A 17,184-nucleotide genomic window follows, 5' to 3' on the forward strand; every position below is an offset into this window, starting at 1 on the left:
TGGTCAGAATCAAGGTTGAAGAAATTTGAAGACTAGTTATGAAGTTGTAATAGAGTAATTAGGATATGTTTTGAACCACTTATGCAATTATGCATATCTTTTGAAGACTAGTTATGAAGTTGTAATAGAGTAATTATGATATGTTTTGAACCACTTATGCAATTATGCATATCTTTTGAACAAATTATGAAGTTGTAATAGAGTAATTAGGATATGTTTTGAACCACTTATGCAATTATGCATATGTTTTGAACAATTTATGTGTTGAAATATTCTGGTTAAATTTCTGGTAAAATTTTGGTTAAACTGCAAGGACTATATTTCCTGGTTAAGTTTCTGGTGAGGTTGGTAAAATTCTGGTTAAATTGCAGGGACTATTTTGATTTCACGTGTAACTTTCAGGGACTAAGTTGACAGTAAGTGACAACTTATAGGGACTAAAACAATATAAACGTATATCTTTCAGGGACTAAAATGACAGTTACGCATTGATTTTCTGGAACCAATTATACAGTTATACAACATTGTTTTTTGACAGATTATGCCCTTATGCAGAACTGAATCTTATGCAATTTTGCAATAAAATGAACATACTAAGACAACAAAATAACATTCCTTAGATTAGCATTACATCAAATTGATTAAAAGCATTCAAGTAGATAACAACATGAACACACTAAGACTCAAATTACATCATTACACTTAATATATATATTCCTAGTACTTGTGAATATATACAAACACCACCATTGACAACAATTGGATTAAGAACATTCCATAGACAATTGTTCTAAACATCTTCATTTCAATCCCCATACAATCAAGCTTTGAGTTAACTTGAGCCTTCCACATTGTCTTATCTTCCTCTCTTCCAAATTGTCTTCTTTGTTCCATGGAAAATGTCCCAAGTGAATCATCAACTCCAAGTACTTCAATCAATTGATCAACCCAAATAAAGTACCCACAATATCCAACTTCATCCTGAAAAGCCCCAAATAGAAACCCTAAATCAAAACCCCCAATGTGAAATCAAAACCCTAAATCAATAAATGTGAAATAGACATACCTTATTAATTGAACAAGTGAAAAACGCCCTTCCTCTGTTAATATTTGTTCCAGCAACACGCCTAACAGCCCTTTTACCACAACCACAAAAAAGAACAACTTGTGATGAAACTCTTGTTCGAGATGATGATGCATTGCTCCTCTGCGACATTGTTGATAGTAAGAGAGAACGAAATGGTGCGATTTTTGAGGAGGAGGAGAAGAGGGCATAGGTTCTATTTAAGGGTTATGTTAAAGAAGAAGAAGAGGAGGAGGAGGATATATGAGGGTTTTTTACTTTCGTTTTGGTCCCTCATTTCATTAAAATAAACGAAATTAGAAATAAAAAATCCACATAATCATGTCTGTGTGGCACTTAACGAGCCACATCAGCGATAACTGACGGCGTTAACTACTCCATTCACGGCAGGGACTAACGTGATTAACAGATTGCACTTTCAGGGACTATTTTGCAATTTATCTCGATTCAGGGACCAAATTGACAGCAAGTTACACTTTCAGGGACCAAAATGACTATTTACCCTTTTATTTAAAGAGATCAAATTCAATACTTGAGATCATGACTTATTGGTATTTAATTAAATAGGTTTGACCCCAATAAAATAAAACCTGAAAATAAAAAAGAAGAAGAAAGAATTCACATATAATTTAAATTAAGTACAACATAACTTATACTCATTTTTGTTTCCTTTATATAATAATGATAATGAAATTTAAATCTAAAATCTTATGTAAATTACCTAAACTTTGTTATCACTAAGCTAACTTGAGCGGGTATAAATTTTACTCATTTAAACTAAGAATTGATATATCTACCGCTCTTTAGTTTTTATACACTACCACTTTAAATTAAAGAGTCACAATCGAACTATCAAGGCTATTTAAAGTATATTTCCAACCTATTTCTCTACAATTTTCAATTTTTCAATGTTTTTTTTTATACTTGTGATAGAAAGATTCATTGTTCTTGCATCTATCAAGTGGGAAAGATGTAGAAGGTAATGAGTGGTTTGCAGCAGTTAAAGGATAAATATATAAAAAAGGAGGAATACTGAATAAAAAAAGAGAAAATAAAATTAAAATAGAGAAAAAGGTAGTTAATTTATAGAAAATAAAAGATAAATATGTCTAAAAAAATTCAAAACCAAATGTGGATAAATATACCTATAGATGTAAGCATGATTTATATTTCCTTTTTTTTTCATATACGATTTATACAACATATTAATTAATAACTATAGTCTCATTATTCAATATTGGGTTAAGGCCCATATACAAAAACCTTATGGGCTTGTCCATTGAATTTGGGGGCCCCAATCGGAAGCAGGTAGTGGACGTGTCTAGTTTCTTTCTGATACTGAAACTGAAACGAGGGTTTAACGTTCTTACATCTTTTTCGCACTCACGTTCTCATTTTGTAGTTCAACCTCCAGCAACAGCAAGCATTCTCAAACCTTCTTTTGCTCCTCCTCTGGTAACACTTCTTCTGCGCACCTTTGCTTCATTGTCTTATGCTCTTTCTTTTTTTTAAAAAAAAAAATATAATATAAAGGTGCCATTTGTTTCGCTCTCTCTAAAGTGGATGTGGAATTTAAAATCATATGTTATGGGTTGATGTTCCTAATGATCTTTGGATATTTCCCATCTATTTTTTATCTGAAAAGATTCTGTCTTTTATTCTGTTTCAATTATAAATCAATTTTTAACATTAATCAAATAATAGATGTTGTAGCTTACGTGTTGCTAATCCTTTATTCTTCTACCTTTTAAGTTGCAAGACAATAAGAATCCCCAAAAAAACTAGAGATAAGAGTGATAAGACGAGTTGGTTAAAACTTTATGAAATGGAAATTGCATCTGAAGCTATATGTAAAAACTAGAAATGTTTCTGAAAGAGACTCTAATATAGCGTAGGATAAAGATTTGTTCATTTCTGTATTAATATGTCAAATTGTTGTTTAGGTTTGTGACTTCATGTTGGTATCATTGGTTTGGCCATAGTTGTTCCCTGGCCTGGCCAGGCCACTGACTCTTGAGTCTTGAGCCAGTTCCTTTTTCGGGTTGTTGAACATTCCGGATTTTAAAGCATTGCCTTCTACCAGTCATATTCTTGTCACTTCTAAAAAATGGAAAACTCAGATACAACACTGACAAGTTCATCCCTGCCTCCACCACCTCCAGTATCTGCGGAGGAGCCAGAGCCCAAGAAGTTGAAGATGTCCACCACAACTTCTGATGATGAAGAAACAGGCACCAAGAAAAGATACAAGCGCCGTAAGGTTGCTATTTTCTTTGCTTACTGTGGTGTTGGCTATCAGGGTATGCAGAAAAACCCTGGTGCAAAGACCATTGAAGGTGACCTAGAAGAAGCCTTGTATGTGTCTGGAGCTGTTCCTGAACAGGATCGTGGAGTTCCTAAACGATATGACTGGGCTCGCTCAGCTAGAACTGATAAAGGTGTTAGTGCTGTTGGTCAGGTTGTCTCAGGCCGGTTCTATATTGATCCACCTGGCCTTGTTGACCGCCTTAATTCAAACCTCCCCTCTCAGATAAGGATCTTTGGTTACAAACGTGTGACAGCTTCTTTTAATGCCAAAAAGTTTTGCGACCGGAGGAGGTATGTCTATCTCATTCCCGTGTTTGCTCTTGATCCAAGCTGTCATCGTGATAGAGAGACTGTCATGGCTAGTTTGGGATCTGGAAATGAGCTTGTTAAGTGTTTGGAGTGTTCTGAGAGGGGCCGAAAGGTGGTAGGATTAGTTGGTAATCGTAAGCAGAATCTGGAACTAGAAGCTGTGGATGTTGAGGCTGGTATTTCATCAAACAGAGACTCTGGAGTTACAGAAGATGTGGAGGTTTCTTTGAGCAAAGGTGATGATAATCATTTAAATGAGGAATCTGGGAATGATAACAAGGGTGGCATGAACTGTAAAACTGGCCTTGAGACTGTGATTCCTGTTCAGGAAGAGGGTACTCCTTTGAATGGTGAATCTGTGAATAATTCAGACATTCTTGAGGAAGAAAAAGTTAATGGAGAGGATAAGCCAACCAATGGAAGTAGGTTCTGTTATGGTGAGAAGGAGAGAGAGAGATTTAATAAGATTTTGAAGTGCTTTGTAGGGACTCATAATTTCCATAACTTCACCACCAGAACAAAAGCTGAGGACCCTGCTGCTCGACGCTACATTATTTCATTCAATGCAAACACCACTCTTGTAGTTGAGGGCGTGGAATTTGTAAAGTGTGAGGTTGTGGGACAGAGCTTCATGCTTCATCAGATACGGAAGATGATTGGGCTGGCAGTGGCAATCATGAGAAATTGTGCACCAGAGTCACTTATCGATGAAGCTTTGCAGCAGTGAGTACAACTTCTATTGTTTCTTATCTACAAGTTTCTATTTAAAGTGCAGTCCGATTCTCATTGGATGTAATTTTTTATTTTTTATTTTCACTTTTGGTTTCCTTAATGCAGGGATGTTAACATTAATGTGCCTACTGCCCCTGAGGTGGGATTATATTTGGACGAGTGCTTCTTCACTTCATATAACCAGAAGTGGAAAGATCATGAAGAGTTGTCAATGAAAGCATATGAGAAAGAAGCTGATGAGTTCAAAATGAAGTACATATATTCTCATATTGCTTCCACGGAGCAGAAGGAAGGAACTGTCGCTCTTTGGTTGCATTCTTTGAACCATAGAAATTATCCAGATCTGCGTGTTATCAACGAGGAAGCCATCCCCAATAACAAGAGTGCTGATCCCAAAGAAGCCATCACTGATAACAAGAGTGCTGATCCTGAAGATGCCACCACTAAAAACAAGGGTGCCGATCTCAAAGAAGCCATCACTGATAACAAGAGTGCTGATCCTGAAGTTGTGACTGAGTGAATTGTGTTCCAGTTGTTCAATATGAACTCTTTCTTTCTAATTGATTTGTGCCTGACTATTCACTACTTCTGATTGATTACTATTTGCCTAGCACCCCTGCTTCGCAACATTCACATACAATCAATATACAAAAGATGTGGTCTGTTTGTGTCTGTCACTCGGTAAAGACACTAATAAGAAGAAACGAAAGAATATTTTTGTTATATTTTCTGTTCAATATGATTTTTACTTATCTAAACCATGGCTGAGCAATGGTCATTTATCTGTGTTTTAAATTTAAATCCATTGCAAAAGAAATGCCTATATGACTTGTGAATTCTGTTTCTTTCTTTCATCTTCTATATATGGCGATTGCAAATTTTATGTACTATTTATGATCTTGTGGTTAGTAAATGTTTTGTTGCAATGTCTACGAGTGATTTAAACTTGGAATGCTTTCGTTATATATATTTATAGGGCTCACTACCGATAATGCATTGTTGTATATATGGATTATAGACAATGCATCGATAATGTCAAGTAAGCACAAGTTGCCTAATTACATGTCATTCATTAATGCAAGTTAACAGCTCTTTTTGTGCCTCCGGAAGGTCAACAATGACCTCGTACAACAATGTCAAGGAAGCACAAGTTGCCTGATTACTATGTCGTGGACTTTGTTGTTGCTGTGGGCATGCATTGAGACCGATAGTACTTTTATGGATCCCTGCCTTCCAAGTGTTGCTAACATAAGCAAGATTAGGCTGATGTTTAAACTGAGTTTATTTACTAAGATATTTGCAATGCTGTATACAATCCACAAAGATGTAGAGCTTTATTCTATGCTTGTGAAAAGTAATTTAGAGTTTTCATCATCCTATTATTATATTTTATTTGCTCTGCAAACTCGTGTTTCTCATTCTCACGTTAATTATCCCTTAATTCGAGAATACTGATAAAGTGTGGGAAAGTGTTTTGTTGTTTTTATTTTGATATCTCACATTCCCAGCATTCCCCTTGTTCCACATACCTCTGTTCTTCGTTTTTATGGATTTCTAATTTTCTGTCCAAACACTACCTACAACTTGCCAGCAAATCTGTCTCATTTTTCCATGCTCTGTTTATTTTCCCAGTTCTCGGAATCTCTCCATCTCGGCTTCTCATATTTTGATTAGGAATATCGTCATCAAAGCAAAATTTGCGAACAAGCAGAATTGCTAAAAAAAATGCAGCTTCCAAATTTATGTTCTTTGAACACAACAAACACTGAAGTTACCTAGTATATTATAATCGGATTTCATTCTTCATTACCATTCTGTCATTCAGGTTCACCAAATACACATTTTATCTAGTTAAATTAGTTTATTAGTTCTATAATTTATTTTTTATGTTCGATTTGATCTCTAATTCTTTTTTAGATTCAATTTTATCGTCTAATTTTTAAAATCGATTTAATTCGATCCTATCATCTAAATTGAATCGATATTATTAAAAAATCATAATTTATGACCGTTTAAAATTACTTAATAATAATTTTAAACCACCATAAAATCAAATTTAAACGGTAAAACTAAATTTAGACAAGAGGATCACTCACATTAATTAAAACTTACATTAATTAAGACGGTGAGATCAAATTGAACAATTTTTTTTTATTTTTAAGTAAAAGACCAAATCAAATAAAAAAAATTAAAGGAGTAAATTAAATCAATTTTAAAAGTTAAAAGACCAAATGGAACCCAAAAAAAATAAAGGATCAATAATCTAATTTAACCCATTTTATTAAAAGCAAACCCACCGGATGTTTTGAGGAGATCCAAAATGCTTTGCGGGGACCGTAATCCAAATACCGGATCTTAAACATATCATTCATGAAAAAGAAATAACCAAGTACAAGATGACTTTAAATTACAATACTCATCTACAAAGAAAAGGCAGTACAATAACTGAAGTAATTAAATGTCACAGGTTCAACCGTTCAAACCCCAATTTTGATTATTTGTCTCACTTAAAATATTGACCACGGGAGCACAATGAGTACAAGTTTTCATCTAAAATCTGCCTCCCGAAGAAGAGGCCAAATAAACAGAATTCATTAACAAAACCCCTTCCAAGCAAGCTTAATGACAATGATATAATGGGAATGAAATCGGTAAAACCATCACATGAAAAGCCGATCTTTTCTACAACATGTACTAAAATTTACTCCATTTAACAAAATTAAAAAAATAAAAAATCAGACACTTGTACACCAATTACCAAGTGACACAATCAGTTTCTACCAAGAGGGAGGGGCCTAAAAGTAAATGTTTCTTTAAATTCAGACTTCTTTGACTAAATAGACGCATACTTCAGCAGCCTTAAAATGCTTGGCAGCAGGAGCACAAGTCAAAACAAGATTCGCCATACTTTCCCAACTCAATCCATTTCTGCTTTCCATTTTTATGATTATGAATCTTGTCCAGAAAGAAAAATTTGCCCACAAGCAGAGTTGTGAAAATTTGTTGTGTTTTGCTTTTAAATTTAAGTTCTTTGATCACCACTCACAACAAACACCAAAAATTGCATAGTATATACTTGTATTTATATGATGGAAACAACATTCCAAGAAAATTTTATTTTGTTTCCCTTTCAGAAAACTATCATTTTTCATATATACACAGAACATGACATCACTGCATCACACAGGCTCATCCAACACATGAAGTCAAAATGTTGTTCATTGAAAGGATAGCAAGGAAATAGCCAAGTAGAGCATATGAATAGTTTAAATGGTAAATTGAATTAGGAAGAATTTAGAATAACTTATAACATGAGAATTTATAACATATATTTAAGCATGAAACCTATTGGAATAAGGTAAAAATAGTTTATTTCAATAAACTACAATAAGATGCTTGTTGAAATAAGCTAAAAAGAATTTATAGTAGTCCTAAATTATTTTCATAAAGCTTAAATAAGCACTCTATAATATCATCTTCCAAGCGCTTTCTTTACATTCCTCATCTACAAAGGGTAATGCTAGTGCAATACTCTATGGACCATGGACATCGCTGACCTACTCATACATGAGAAACAAAACTAATTACCCTGAATGTGAATGTCACATGTTCGAACCTTCAGCCCCCGACTTAGACGATATCTCTCACTTAAACATAGTCTATATCATAATGCACAACCTGCGTGTAATCAGAATCGTAGGAGAACAATGAGTACAATTTCTAAAATCTACCACTTGCCAAATAAAAAGATGTTATTAACAAAACTCCTTCCTAAGTTAGATTAATGATAATAATCTGATGGGAACGAAACCAGTAAATCCATCACAGGAAAAGTCAATCACTTATATAACCACAAAGGCACAAACTAGAATTCAGTACATTGGATAACAATAAAACAGTAGAGACAACTGTATACCAGACACCTGAATCAGTTTCTTCCAAGAGGAAGAGACCTACAGCTATAAGTTTCTTTAAACTCAGACTTCCTCGACGAAGTGAAGATGGAAGCATACACATCCTTTGTAGCATTCGCCGGGGCCAGATCAACAGCCTTGAAACGCTTGGCAGCAGCAGCAGCACCACCATTCACACCAACATTACCATTACCAACCTTCCCATTTCGTTCCACCTTAGCCGAAGCTTTCTCTACACCCTTACCATCAACACCATGCTTAGTACCACTCAACCTAGTCCCTTCCAAACTCACACCGTCATCATTACCATTATTCTTAACCTTCTTACTCTTCTTCTCCCTAATCTTAGCTTTCTCCTCCTCCATCCTCTCCCTCAAAACCGCAACCTCCTCATCACTCCCATTGAGCACAACCTTATCCACGTCAGCATACTCCTTGTGACAAACCAAACACGACGAAGACTTAACCTCCCTCAGAGCCTTCGCACTCAAAACATGCCCACAATTCCTCAGCGCGAAAAACCTATACTTCCCGTTGAATTCAAGCCCCGCAACAGGGCACTGAAACTTTGCCCCATCATCCGCTCCAGGAATCGCAGAAAGCTGAACATTAATCATATCCTTCAAACCCTTGATGTGCCCAAATTCCTTGGGAAGCTTCTTCCCCAACAACGCTTCCACCAGCGCTTCCTTGTTGAAGATATTCCCCAATTTATCGATCACGCAGGGCTCTCTCAAGGGTTCGTTGGAGAGGGCGCAATTGTGCCACTTGGAGAGACGCTGTTCATTGGGGTCCACCTTGTCGGGCTTCTTGTCGGCGTACATGTTGAGGTAGCAGTCGCGGGACTCGGCTCCGGTGGCGCCGCCGTCTCCGCCGCCGCCAAGGAGGCGGGAGCGGAGAGAGAGGGTGGAGAGAGGGGGGAATTGGGAAAGAGGGGTTTTGTCGGGGAGGGGTTTGCCATTGAAGGTGAAGTAGAAGGATTGGTGTGATTGAGGGAAAAGAGAGTTTTTGAGATCGGAAAGGGTTTCGTGGTTGGTTGTGGATTGAAGGGAAATTCCGAGGTCCGGTGAGTGCACCAGGATTTGGAGCGATTTTGTATTCATCTGGAACGATTTTCTAGGGTTTGTGATGCTCAATTGGAGATTGAATTTCAAAGGTGGACACCCTAGAAGATATATGATCTCTGCCGGAAACCCACTTTGACGACGGGTTTCGTTGAGAATTGAAGGAGGTAACCCGATACAATTTATTTTTATACATTTTTTCTTTATTAGGTAAAATATCGATAAATTGATCTTGAAAGATGCAAAATTTAAATTTTATTTTTCGAAAATAAAAAAAGTACAGTCAATAATCTATCCATAAGTTAGTTCCCTTTCATTAGAAAGGGTCTACTTTAGGGATAAAAATGTTACAAAAAATTACTATCAACATAAATATTGAATTAAAATATCAGTAAATTTTTATTAAATTAAGTTATTACATTTCAAATTCTATTTTATTTAAAAATAATATATATATATATATATATATATATATATATATATATATATATATATATATATATATATATTTAAATTATGTTATGTTTACAACCATAAAAAAGAAAAAGATAAAAATTAAATGATATTTTATCTTTAAATACAATAAAATTTGGGGTCAGTGATACTTTATATTTTTTTGAAGGAGAGAGAAAATAATGTTAAAATCCCTATTGTGTTTTATGTCCAAGAAAACAATTAGCAAATCCTATGAATTAGTGTTATTTGTATTTTGGTATATATTTATTATTATTTATAATTTATTTTAAAAATGTTTTATATATTTATTATTATTTATAATTTATTTTAAAAATGTTTTATATATTTATTATTTTTTATAATTTATTTAAAAAATGTTTAAGTTTTTTAAAATTAATAAACTTAACACAATTTAACTTATTAGTAATCGATTTAGTTTGACTGAAATTAGATAAAAAAAAATATACAAACTTAAAAGTCGTTAGAAATTATAATAAAAATACATTAATAATAGTTTAAGTTTTGAATTTCATATTTTTGATTCTTGAAATATTGTAATAAATTTACGGCTCATGTAAGTTTACAAAATTATTTTATACGTTAGTGCATATATATATATATATATATATATATATATATATATATATATATATATATATATATATATATATATATATATATATATATCCCGTGCAGTGCACAAGAAAAATTATACGTGGAAGAGTACTTTTTTTATTATTTATAAAAAAATTAAAACTTGAATAGAATAATAAAACATAAACATATTCTTATGAAAATTATGTTAACTTCATTGATCAAGCAACTTCAAACTAATTTTATTTACTTCATTTTTCTAGCATAAAATATCATAACATTGCAGTGATTTTCAAGGTCACAATATATGGACTTGAGCCCATATTGGTGAACAAAATGTCACTGATCAGTAGAGTGTTGAACCTAATTAAAAAATAAATATAAATTTAAAAATCTAATTAAAAATAAAAATTCAAAGATTTAATAAAAATTACCAAATCATTCAGGAACTAACGAAGTAATTTAACCTTCGAAATTAGACTTATATGAAGGAGCAAACTTTCAAGGCACAAATATTTCCTTAGTGATTTAGTTTTTTTTTTCGGTAAAAAAGGAGGCCTTATAGCCCAAAAACAAAACATTAAAAAGAATAGCCACGAGAGACTTGCTGGTCCATAACTTCATCCAAAGCAAGCACGAAACATTGGTGGGGAAAATCATCAATAACATCCAGACGGGCATACCGATCAGCTGAGCCCAATAGGTAAGCCTTACCGTAAGTATTTTATTTATTTATTTATTTTCAAAAATATGTTTTATGAATTAAATTAAAATTAATGGTTCAATCAAGAGTTGAACTTACAACTTTTAGATTATTAGTACACACTCCAACTAACTTAACTAATAGACCAATTATATTTTAAAATAAATAATGTTGTTATATATAATATTAAAACTTCTAATGTATATTTAATGTGCATATAAATTTAAATAATAAATTTTGTGATAATTAATTTTGACATAATTCATACGAATTATTTAATTTGTATATTTTTTATAAATAAAAAAATTATTATTAAAAAAATTAATTTATCAATAAATTAAAAAAAAATATTTTTAAAAAAAATTAAGAAAAACACTTAAAGATCACGTAATCCGTATGAGGTATATAAATTATGTAATCCATAAAAATAAAAAATAATTAAGAACATTTTTGAAATTTTATTTTAATGCTGGATGCACAAACAATTTGTCTCATATACCTAACAAAGCTCCATCCTGATCAATAGAAATGTTTCTAGGATTATAGGTGACAAAATGAACTATTAAGTCTAATACAGGTATAGCATCCTGATGCCTAATGCGGGTTATGAGTTATAATGAATCGGATAAAAAAATGACTAGAAAGCTTACATTTAATTTGGATTAAAAATTTTAAATTTAAACAATACATTTCATTGGATAGGTTTAAATTGATCTAACTAATCCGATCCATTTTATCACCTCTACTTGGATATGCACACACACATGACACACCCTTATTTAATATATTTGTTACATAACTTAAAATGATGTTTTTTTTAATTCTTAAATATGATTTTAGTAAAATTGTTAATAGCATGTTTTAATTTTAACCCCTCTAAATTTTTTTAGTTAAATATAATTTTGATTTTCCAAATATCCAAAAATAAGTCTATTGTATTTGGTCCTGAATTTTAAAAATTTATCTTTTAAGTCCTTTTATTTAAATTCATTAATTTTCTATTAAATGCAAGTTATCTCCACCTATTGTAGTCAATGAATGTTTGTTCTTAGAATTAGGTTCCACTACGAACAGAGATTATACGAGTTTAATTGTATATACTTGTTTGAGAATAATATAACTGTAGTTTGATTTATTTTTTTCTATTATTGCTATAAATTTTTAACAGAAAAAATGAACTAAGTTAAATAAAGGACTTAAAAGGATAATTTTGAAAAATCAAGGATTAAACACAATGAAATTATTTTTGAAGGACTAAAATCAATATAGATCAATATTTAGAAGAAGAAAAAAATCATATTTAAGCTTTTTTTTCATCCCTCTAAAACTTAAAATTATTGATTTTTAGTATCTATAAAATAAGTGGATTTTGGTTTTGGTCCTACAAATTTTTTTCATGGTTTTTAATCCCTCCAAGATTTGAAATTACTATGTTTGGTTCCTAAAGATCATTTTAGGACAGATAAGTAATATTTATTTTAGAAGTTTAGATTTTTTTTTTATGGTAACACATGTTGACATTGTATCACAGATACTAACGGATGTTATCTAGGATGGTCATTTGAATTTCTCTGCTAAATACAAAGTCATTAGCGAGTGTTAGGAGAAACAAAAACTAAAATTTTACTTTTTGGGTGATGAAAACTAAAGATTTTTTTTTATATAAAATCTAAATTAAAATTTACTAATTTTATATTTGTTTGTAATTCAGTGGATCGAGAGATATTCGTGATTTCTAATCATCTAATCTAGGGAAAAAAGTGTTGAACCTAGTGTAAGTTATGACAGTTCTATGCAAATTTCCTTTTGAAATAACTTTAATGTTTGAGTTGGTATTTCGGCTTTATGGATGTTGAACCACAATCGAGCATTTTTGGCATAAAAACTGAATACTTGTTAGTTGTTTTGAGTGTAACTCACTTTTGCTGGTTCGAGGTGGATAGATCAGATCATAGAATTACTAAGAATATAACTATATATCCACCAAAAAAAAAAAACTAAGAACGTAACTATCAATATTTAAATTCAAGATCATTAATTATGCTAGAACAACCTACGACTATAGTTTAATTATGTATTTGATAGTAATTATTATTTTGTTCTAATTTATTTTTCAGTTTTTAAAGTTCAATTTCATCTGTTAATTTATTTATTAAGTTTAATTTGATTTTTTAAAAAAAGGTTTAATTAAGTCTTTATTTTTTTTTAAAATGAGTTCAATTTAATCTAATTTTTTTCGGTCAGCTCCAAACATTTTTAAAAATGAAACCAAATTTGATTTTAAGTGAAATTAAATTGAACCTATTTTGAAAATAAAAGGACCTAATTGAAAATTTTTAAAATAAAGAGATCAAATTGGATCTAATAAATAAATTAAAGAATCAAATTAAAATTTAAAAAAATAAAAGGATCGAATTAAACAAAAAAAATAAAGTAGATGATTAAAATAGTAATTAAACTAAAAATTAAATACTTTTTTTTAAAAAAAAAAAGAAAAAAAAACTAAATACCTAGGTTAGAATCACACGCTTTCTATATTTAAAAAAACATCAACTTGTAATCATCATGTGGTAAACAAGGTAAGATGTTCATGTAGTATTACACGTTTCATTAGAAAATGAAACAAGTTTGATCTTCAAGATAGGCGCAGAGATGTTCAAAATTCGATATTATGTAAATTTGAAAAACAAATCAAAAAGGCTGAAAATTGAAAAATTATTTTTCTATTGAAAGGGATTTGATTTTAAATGTAAATTTAAAAATAATTTAATCCTATTTAGATTAATATATATTTGGTATAATTAAATACTTACGTAATTATTATAACAGTTTTTTTTTCTTTGTTATCTTATTATCTAAATTATATCACGCTATTCTATTTTTTTTATAAGTTTATTAATCTAATTCAGCTTAAAACTTAATTGCTTTTTTACTATATAAATTTTGTATTGAAGAATAAATTCTAAAGGGAATGACATAGGATATATAAGATATCTTTAATAAAATCATAAAATAAATCACAACAAAAATAAAGTAAGCGAGTTAGTTTCAATTTTTTAGACTTAATTTCAAACTTAAAAAATGCTAACTGCGATATTGTGTTCTTTCCACTAGTTCAAAAATAAAATGAGATACATCAATTTTAGACTTGTAACGATAACAAATAGCTTATAGGATCAGATGCTTGATAATCTGAATTATTTTTTATTATATTGATTGTGTATTATTAGATCGATTGGTTATTTACATTCTAAAAAAAATAAAAGAATAAATAAAAACTAATTCAATCTAAAAAACTTCCTGTTAGATCGAATTTGAATATAACTAAATCAATTGAAGGGTAGAAATAAGAAAATTGAAAGAAAAAAAATGATTTAGACAACTTTTCTTCTAAACACTGATTCAAGTCATGGTGCCTTATCTCTTCCCCCAATTCAAGAAAGAAAAGGACCACATCACTAACCTAAAGGCTTATCATTTAGAATAATCTAAGCTTATAAGTCATCATTCTTGCTCTAGTGTATTATTTTTTCACCTGAGACTTAAGACACCTCGCATGTGCTATTCCAACAGATTCATTGAGCTCCAGTTCCAAATTTGTCAAATGTTCTTCTCTGAACACATTTTTTAATGACAGTGAAATATAAGTCTATGAATTTTATTCAATCTTTGTGTGGTGTATAAGAGTGCTTTGTTAGTATTTCTTTGAATTTTTTATGATAAATTTCAACATCTGTTTTGAATGCTATATCAGAATTTCACTACCTAAAAGGTTGTTGAGCTAGCCCAGCTTGGTTGAATAAGACCAAAACATGTACTCCCACTAGTACATCATATCCTTGATCAATGATCAATTTCATGGTGGTGGGCCATGCAATTTTATTTGGAAATAAAGCAATGTCAATGTGGTCCATACTTTTTTTTTTTAGGAAGAATTACAAGTTTATCCAAAAATGGCAATAATGCAATTACATGAAAATATTCCTCTCTCCTCAGCCATAAATTACCCAGCAATGGAGTTAGATTTGCTATGAACCACGCATTCAGTGATAAAACTAGTGGCTCTTGCTACATCTGAGAAGAGGTAGAGCTCATCTCTATCAAGTATCTACCACCCGATATCCCCAACAACCCATTCTTTTCTTGTCAGGTTGTGTGTGGTGTTGAATTAAATCACACCTTGGCATGCCTTTCTTTCTAAAGTATAAGAAAATATGCTTGGAAATTAATTCAATGCTAACATTACCTCTACCTTTATCTTACTCATTATTTGTCTCAATGCTAACCTTACCTCTACCATTTTTTGTTTTATATTTGTTAAAACTTAAATGTGGTAGAATGAAGATCGAGATGCCTCTAATACTAATGCGCAGATTCATCAAGAGGATTACTGCATTTATATGGCAAACAATTTTACTTAGTCACAACTACTCAATTAGCCCTTGGGCATAAGTGAATCTCACTGAGAAAGGTTGTCTATCAAGCGGGATTTTAAAGGGATTATTAGGAACAATCAAATTCACATTCTTAGAGAAAATGAGAATTAACTCCGAATACTTGACTACTAATGCGAACCCATTGCAAGCCCAGACACATTAGTAACCAAAGCATTTTTGGTTGAAGCTGTCCCAACCATGCTATGGAATTAGAAATTGCCGTCCTCGAACAGGATAAGACACGAATTGTTACAACTGCTATCTGATTAAGAAACCACTAATTGGTTGTAGCTTGTAAATAGGTCTTCAAAATTAATACGTACTATCATGCAGTTTCTCGTTGAGCGATACACAGCTCGTGTTGTTGACAAAGGGTACATTTCAGCAGAGGAAATAAATTATCGTAAAACTGTAGAAAAAACTAAGCACAAATTAAGTCGCACTTCACATTGCATCTAATAGTTTAATTTTCTTGAATGAACTAAACACATTGAAAATTTATCGTCAATTAACCGTGTCAAATAACATAGTGGGATAAGGTTTTGATGTTGTTTTGTAGAGGTTTTACAGGCTTTGGGACATGATGATTTCTATCACTTATTAATCATTAGTTGGCAGTTGGAGTGTTACATCTATTGATATGTTTCACACGTGTAAATACCTGTTAGTTAGAAAGTTCCAATTTTCGTTCCCCGATTTAGCCCATGTGTAAGTAATTTCTGAAGAAAATTTCCTTTCCCTTAGATTAGTCAATGTCCTAGTTAATCTCCTAGATTTTAGCTCACTCTTATGACTCTATTGTATAATAACCTCTGTACTGTAACAGTTCTGAATCAATGAGTTACCTTCATTCGAGCTTTTTTTAATTTTCCTTTTAACATGATGTCTTCATGGACATCATGCATCAGCTTCAAAAGTGGGAATAGTTTAGGTGGTCTGAATAAGGTGCCAACAAAGAAGAGAGATAAATATTCCCGGAAGTTATCATTTATTCCAGCACAACATATAAATTGCATGCGATGCACATTGGACAATCGATGTTCTACAGTAAAAGGTGTCTTTTTGGGTTTGCTTTATATTCATTATTCACAATTATGCAACTTATTACATTCCATATTGTTTTCCATCATGAAAGCTGTGTTCAGAACACTTCATTAAACTTTCAGAAATGCCGATGATTTTTCGAATATAAATATTTACTACTCATTTTATGTTTAAAAGATTCAAATGTAAAAAAAATGGCATTGGCTGTAGATTTAGTCAAAGTTTGGATCCAAGTTATTTGCTAATTCCCCTCATTTAACGAGAACCTGACATCCCAATGTGTCGGATGTTGTTTTCAATTTGGACAAAACCCTCCGAAACTTTGTCTGGTTGTAGGTCATTGATTAAACCAAATGAGAATGGTAGGAATTTAGTTGAGGGTATTGGTCACGTGCGAGATTGGACTATACTATAAACTTGTAAAAAATTACCACCAAGTTATCTTGAACTATCTAGCCTTTTAGATTAAGTAGTGCTTCAGCCTAACAATTTGGTTTGAATGAGAGTGCTAGAGTGAGAGCATTAAAAGTGCTTCAGGTTT

General features: G+C 31.7%; 2 protein-coding genes across 4 annotated transcripts; one reads left to right on the top strand and one right to left on the bottom strand.

Moving 5' to 3' along the window:
- Window positions 1-2,378: 2,378 nt before the first annotated feature.
- Window positions 2,379-5,155, top strand: LOC100778978 (tRNA pseudouridine synthase A). Of its 2 annotated transcripts, none has more exons than XM_003519091.4 (3): window positions 2,379-2,539; window positions 3,028-4,423; window positions 4,538-5,155. In XM_003519091.4, exons 2-3 carry the CDS (start codon window positions 3,192-3,194, stop codon window positions 4,950-4,952), a joined length of 1,647 nt encoding a protein of 548 aa, XP_003519139.1. In that variant the 5' UTR covers window positions 2,379-2,539; window positions 3,028-3,191; the 3' UTR covers window positions 4,953-5,155. The 2 variants fall into 2 exon arrangements, with proteins under 2 accessions (XP_003519139.1, XP_006575306.1); XM_006575243.3 differs by having other exon boundaries at window positions 2,409-2,539; window positions 3,247-4,423.
- A 2,631-nt stretch (window positions 5,156-7,786) lies between these two features.
- LOC100779501 (replication termination factor 2) lies at window positions 7,787-9,598 on the bottom strand. Of its 2 annotated transcripts, none has more exons than XM_006575244.4 (2): window positions 8,356-9,598; window positions 7,787-8,110 (listed from the first exon to the last, which is right to left on the bottom strand). In XM_006575244.4, the coding sequence occupies exon 1, from the start codon at window positions 9,447-9,449 to the stop codon at window positions 8,361-8,363; it is 1,089 nt and encodes a 362-aa protein (XP_006575307.1). In that variant the 5' UTR covers window positions 9,450-9,598; the 3' UTR covers window positions 7,787-8,110; window positions 8,356-8,360. The 2 variants fall into 2 exon arrangements, with proteins under 2 accessions (XP_006575307.1, XP_003519140.1); XM_003519092.5 differs by having other exon boundaries at window positions 8,349-9,588.
- Between the last annotated feature and the right edge of the window lie 7,586 nt (window positions 9,599-17,184).

The sequence above is a fragment of the Glycine max genome, chromosome 2, assembly GCF_000004515.6.
Source record: "Glycine max cultivar Williams 82 chromosome 2, Glycine_max_v4.0, whole genome shotgun sequence".
Lineage (NCBI taxonomy): Eukaryota > Viridiplantae > Streptophyta > Magnoliopsida > Fabales > Fabaceae > Glycine > Glycine max.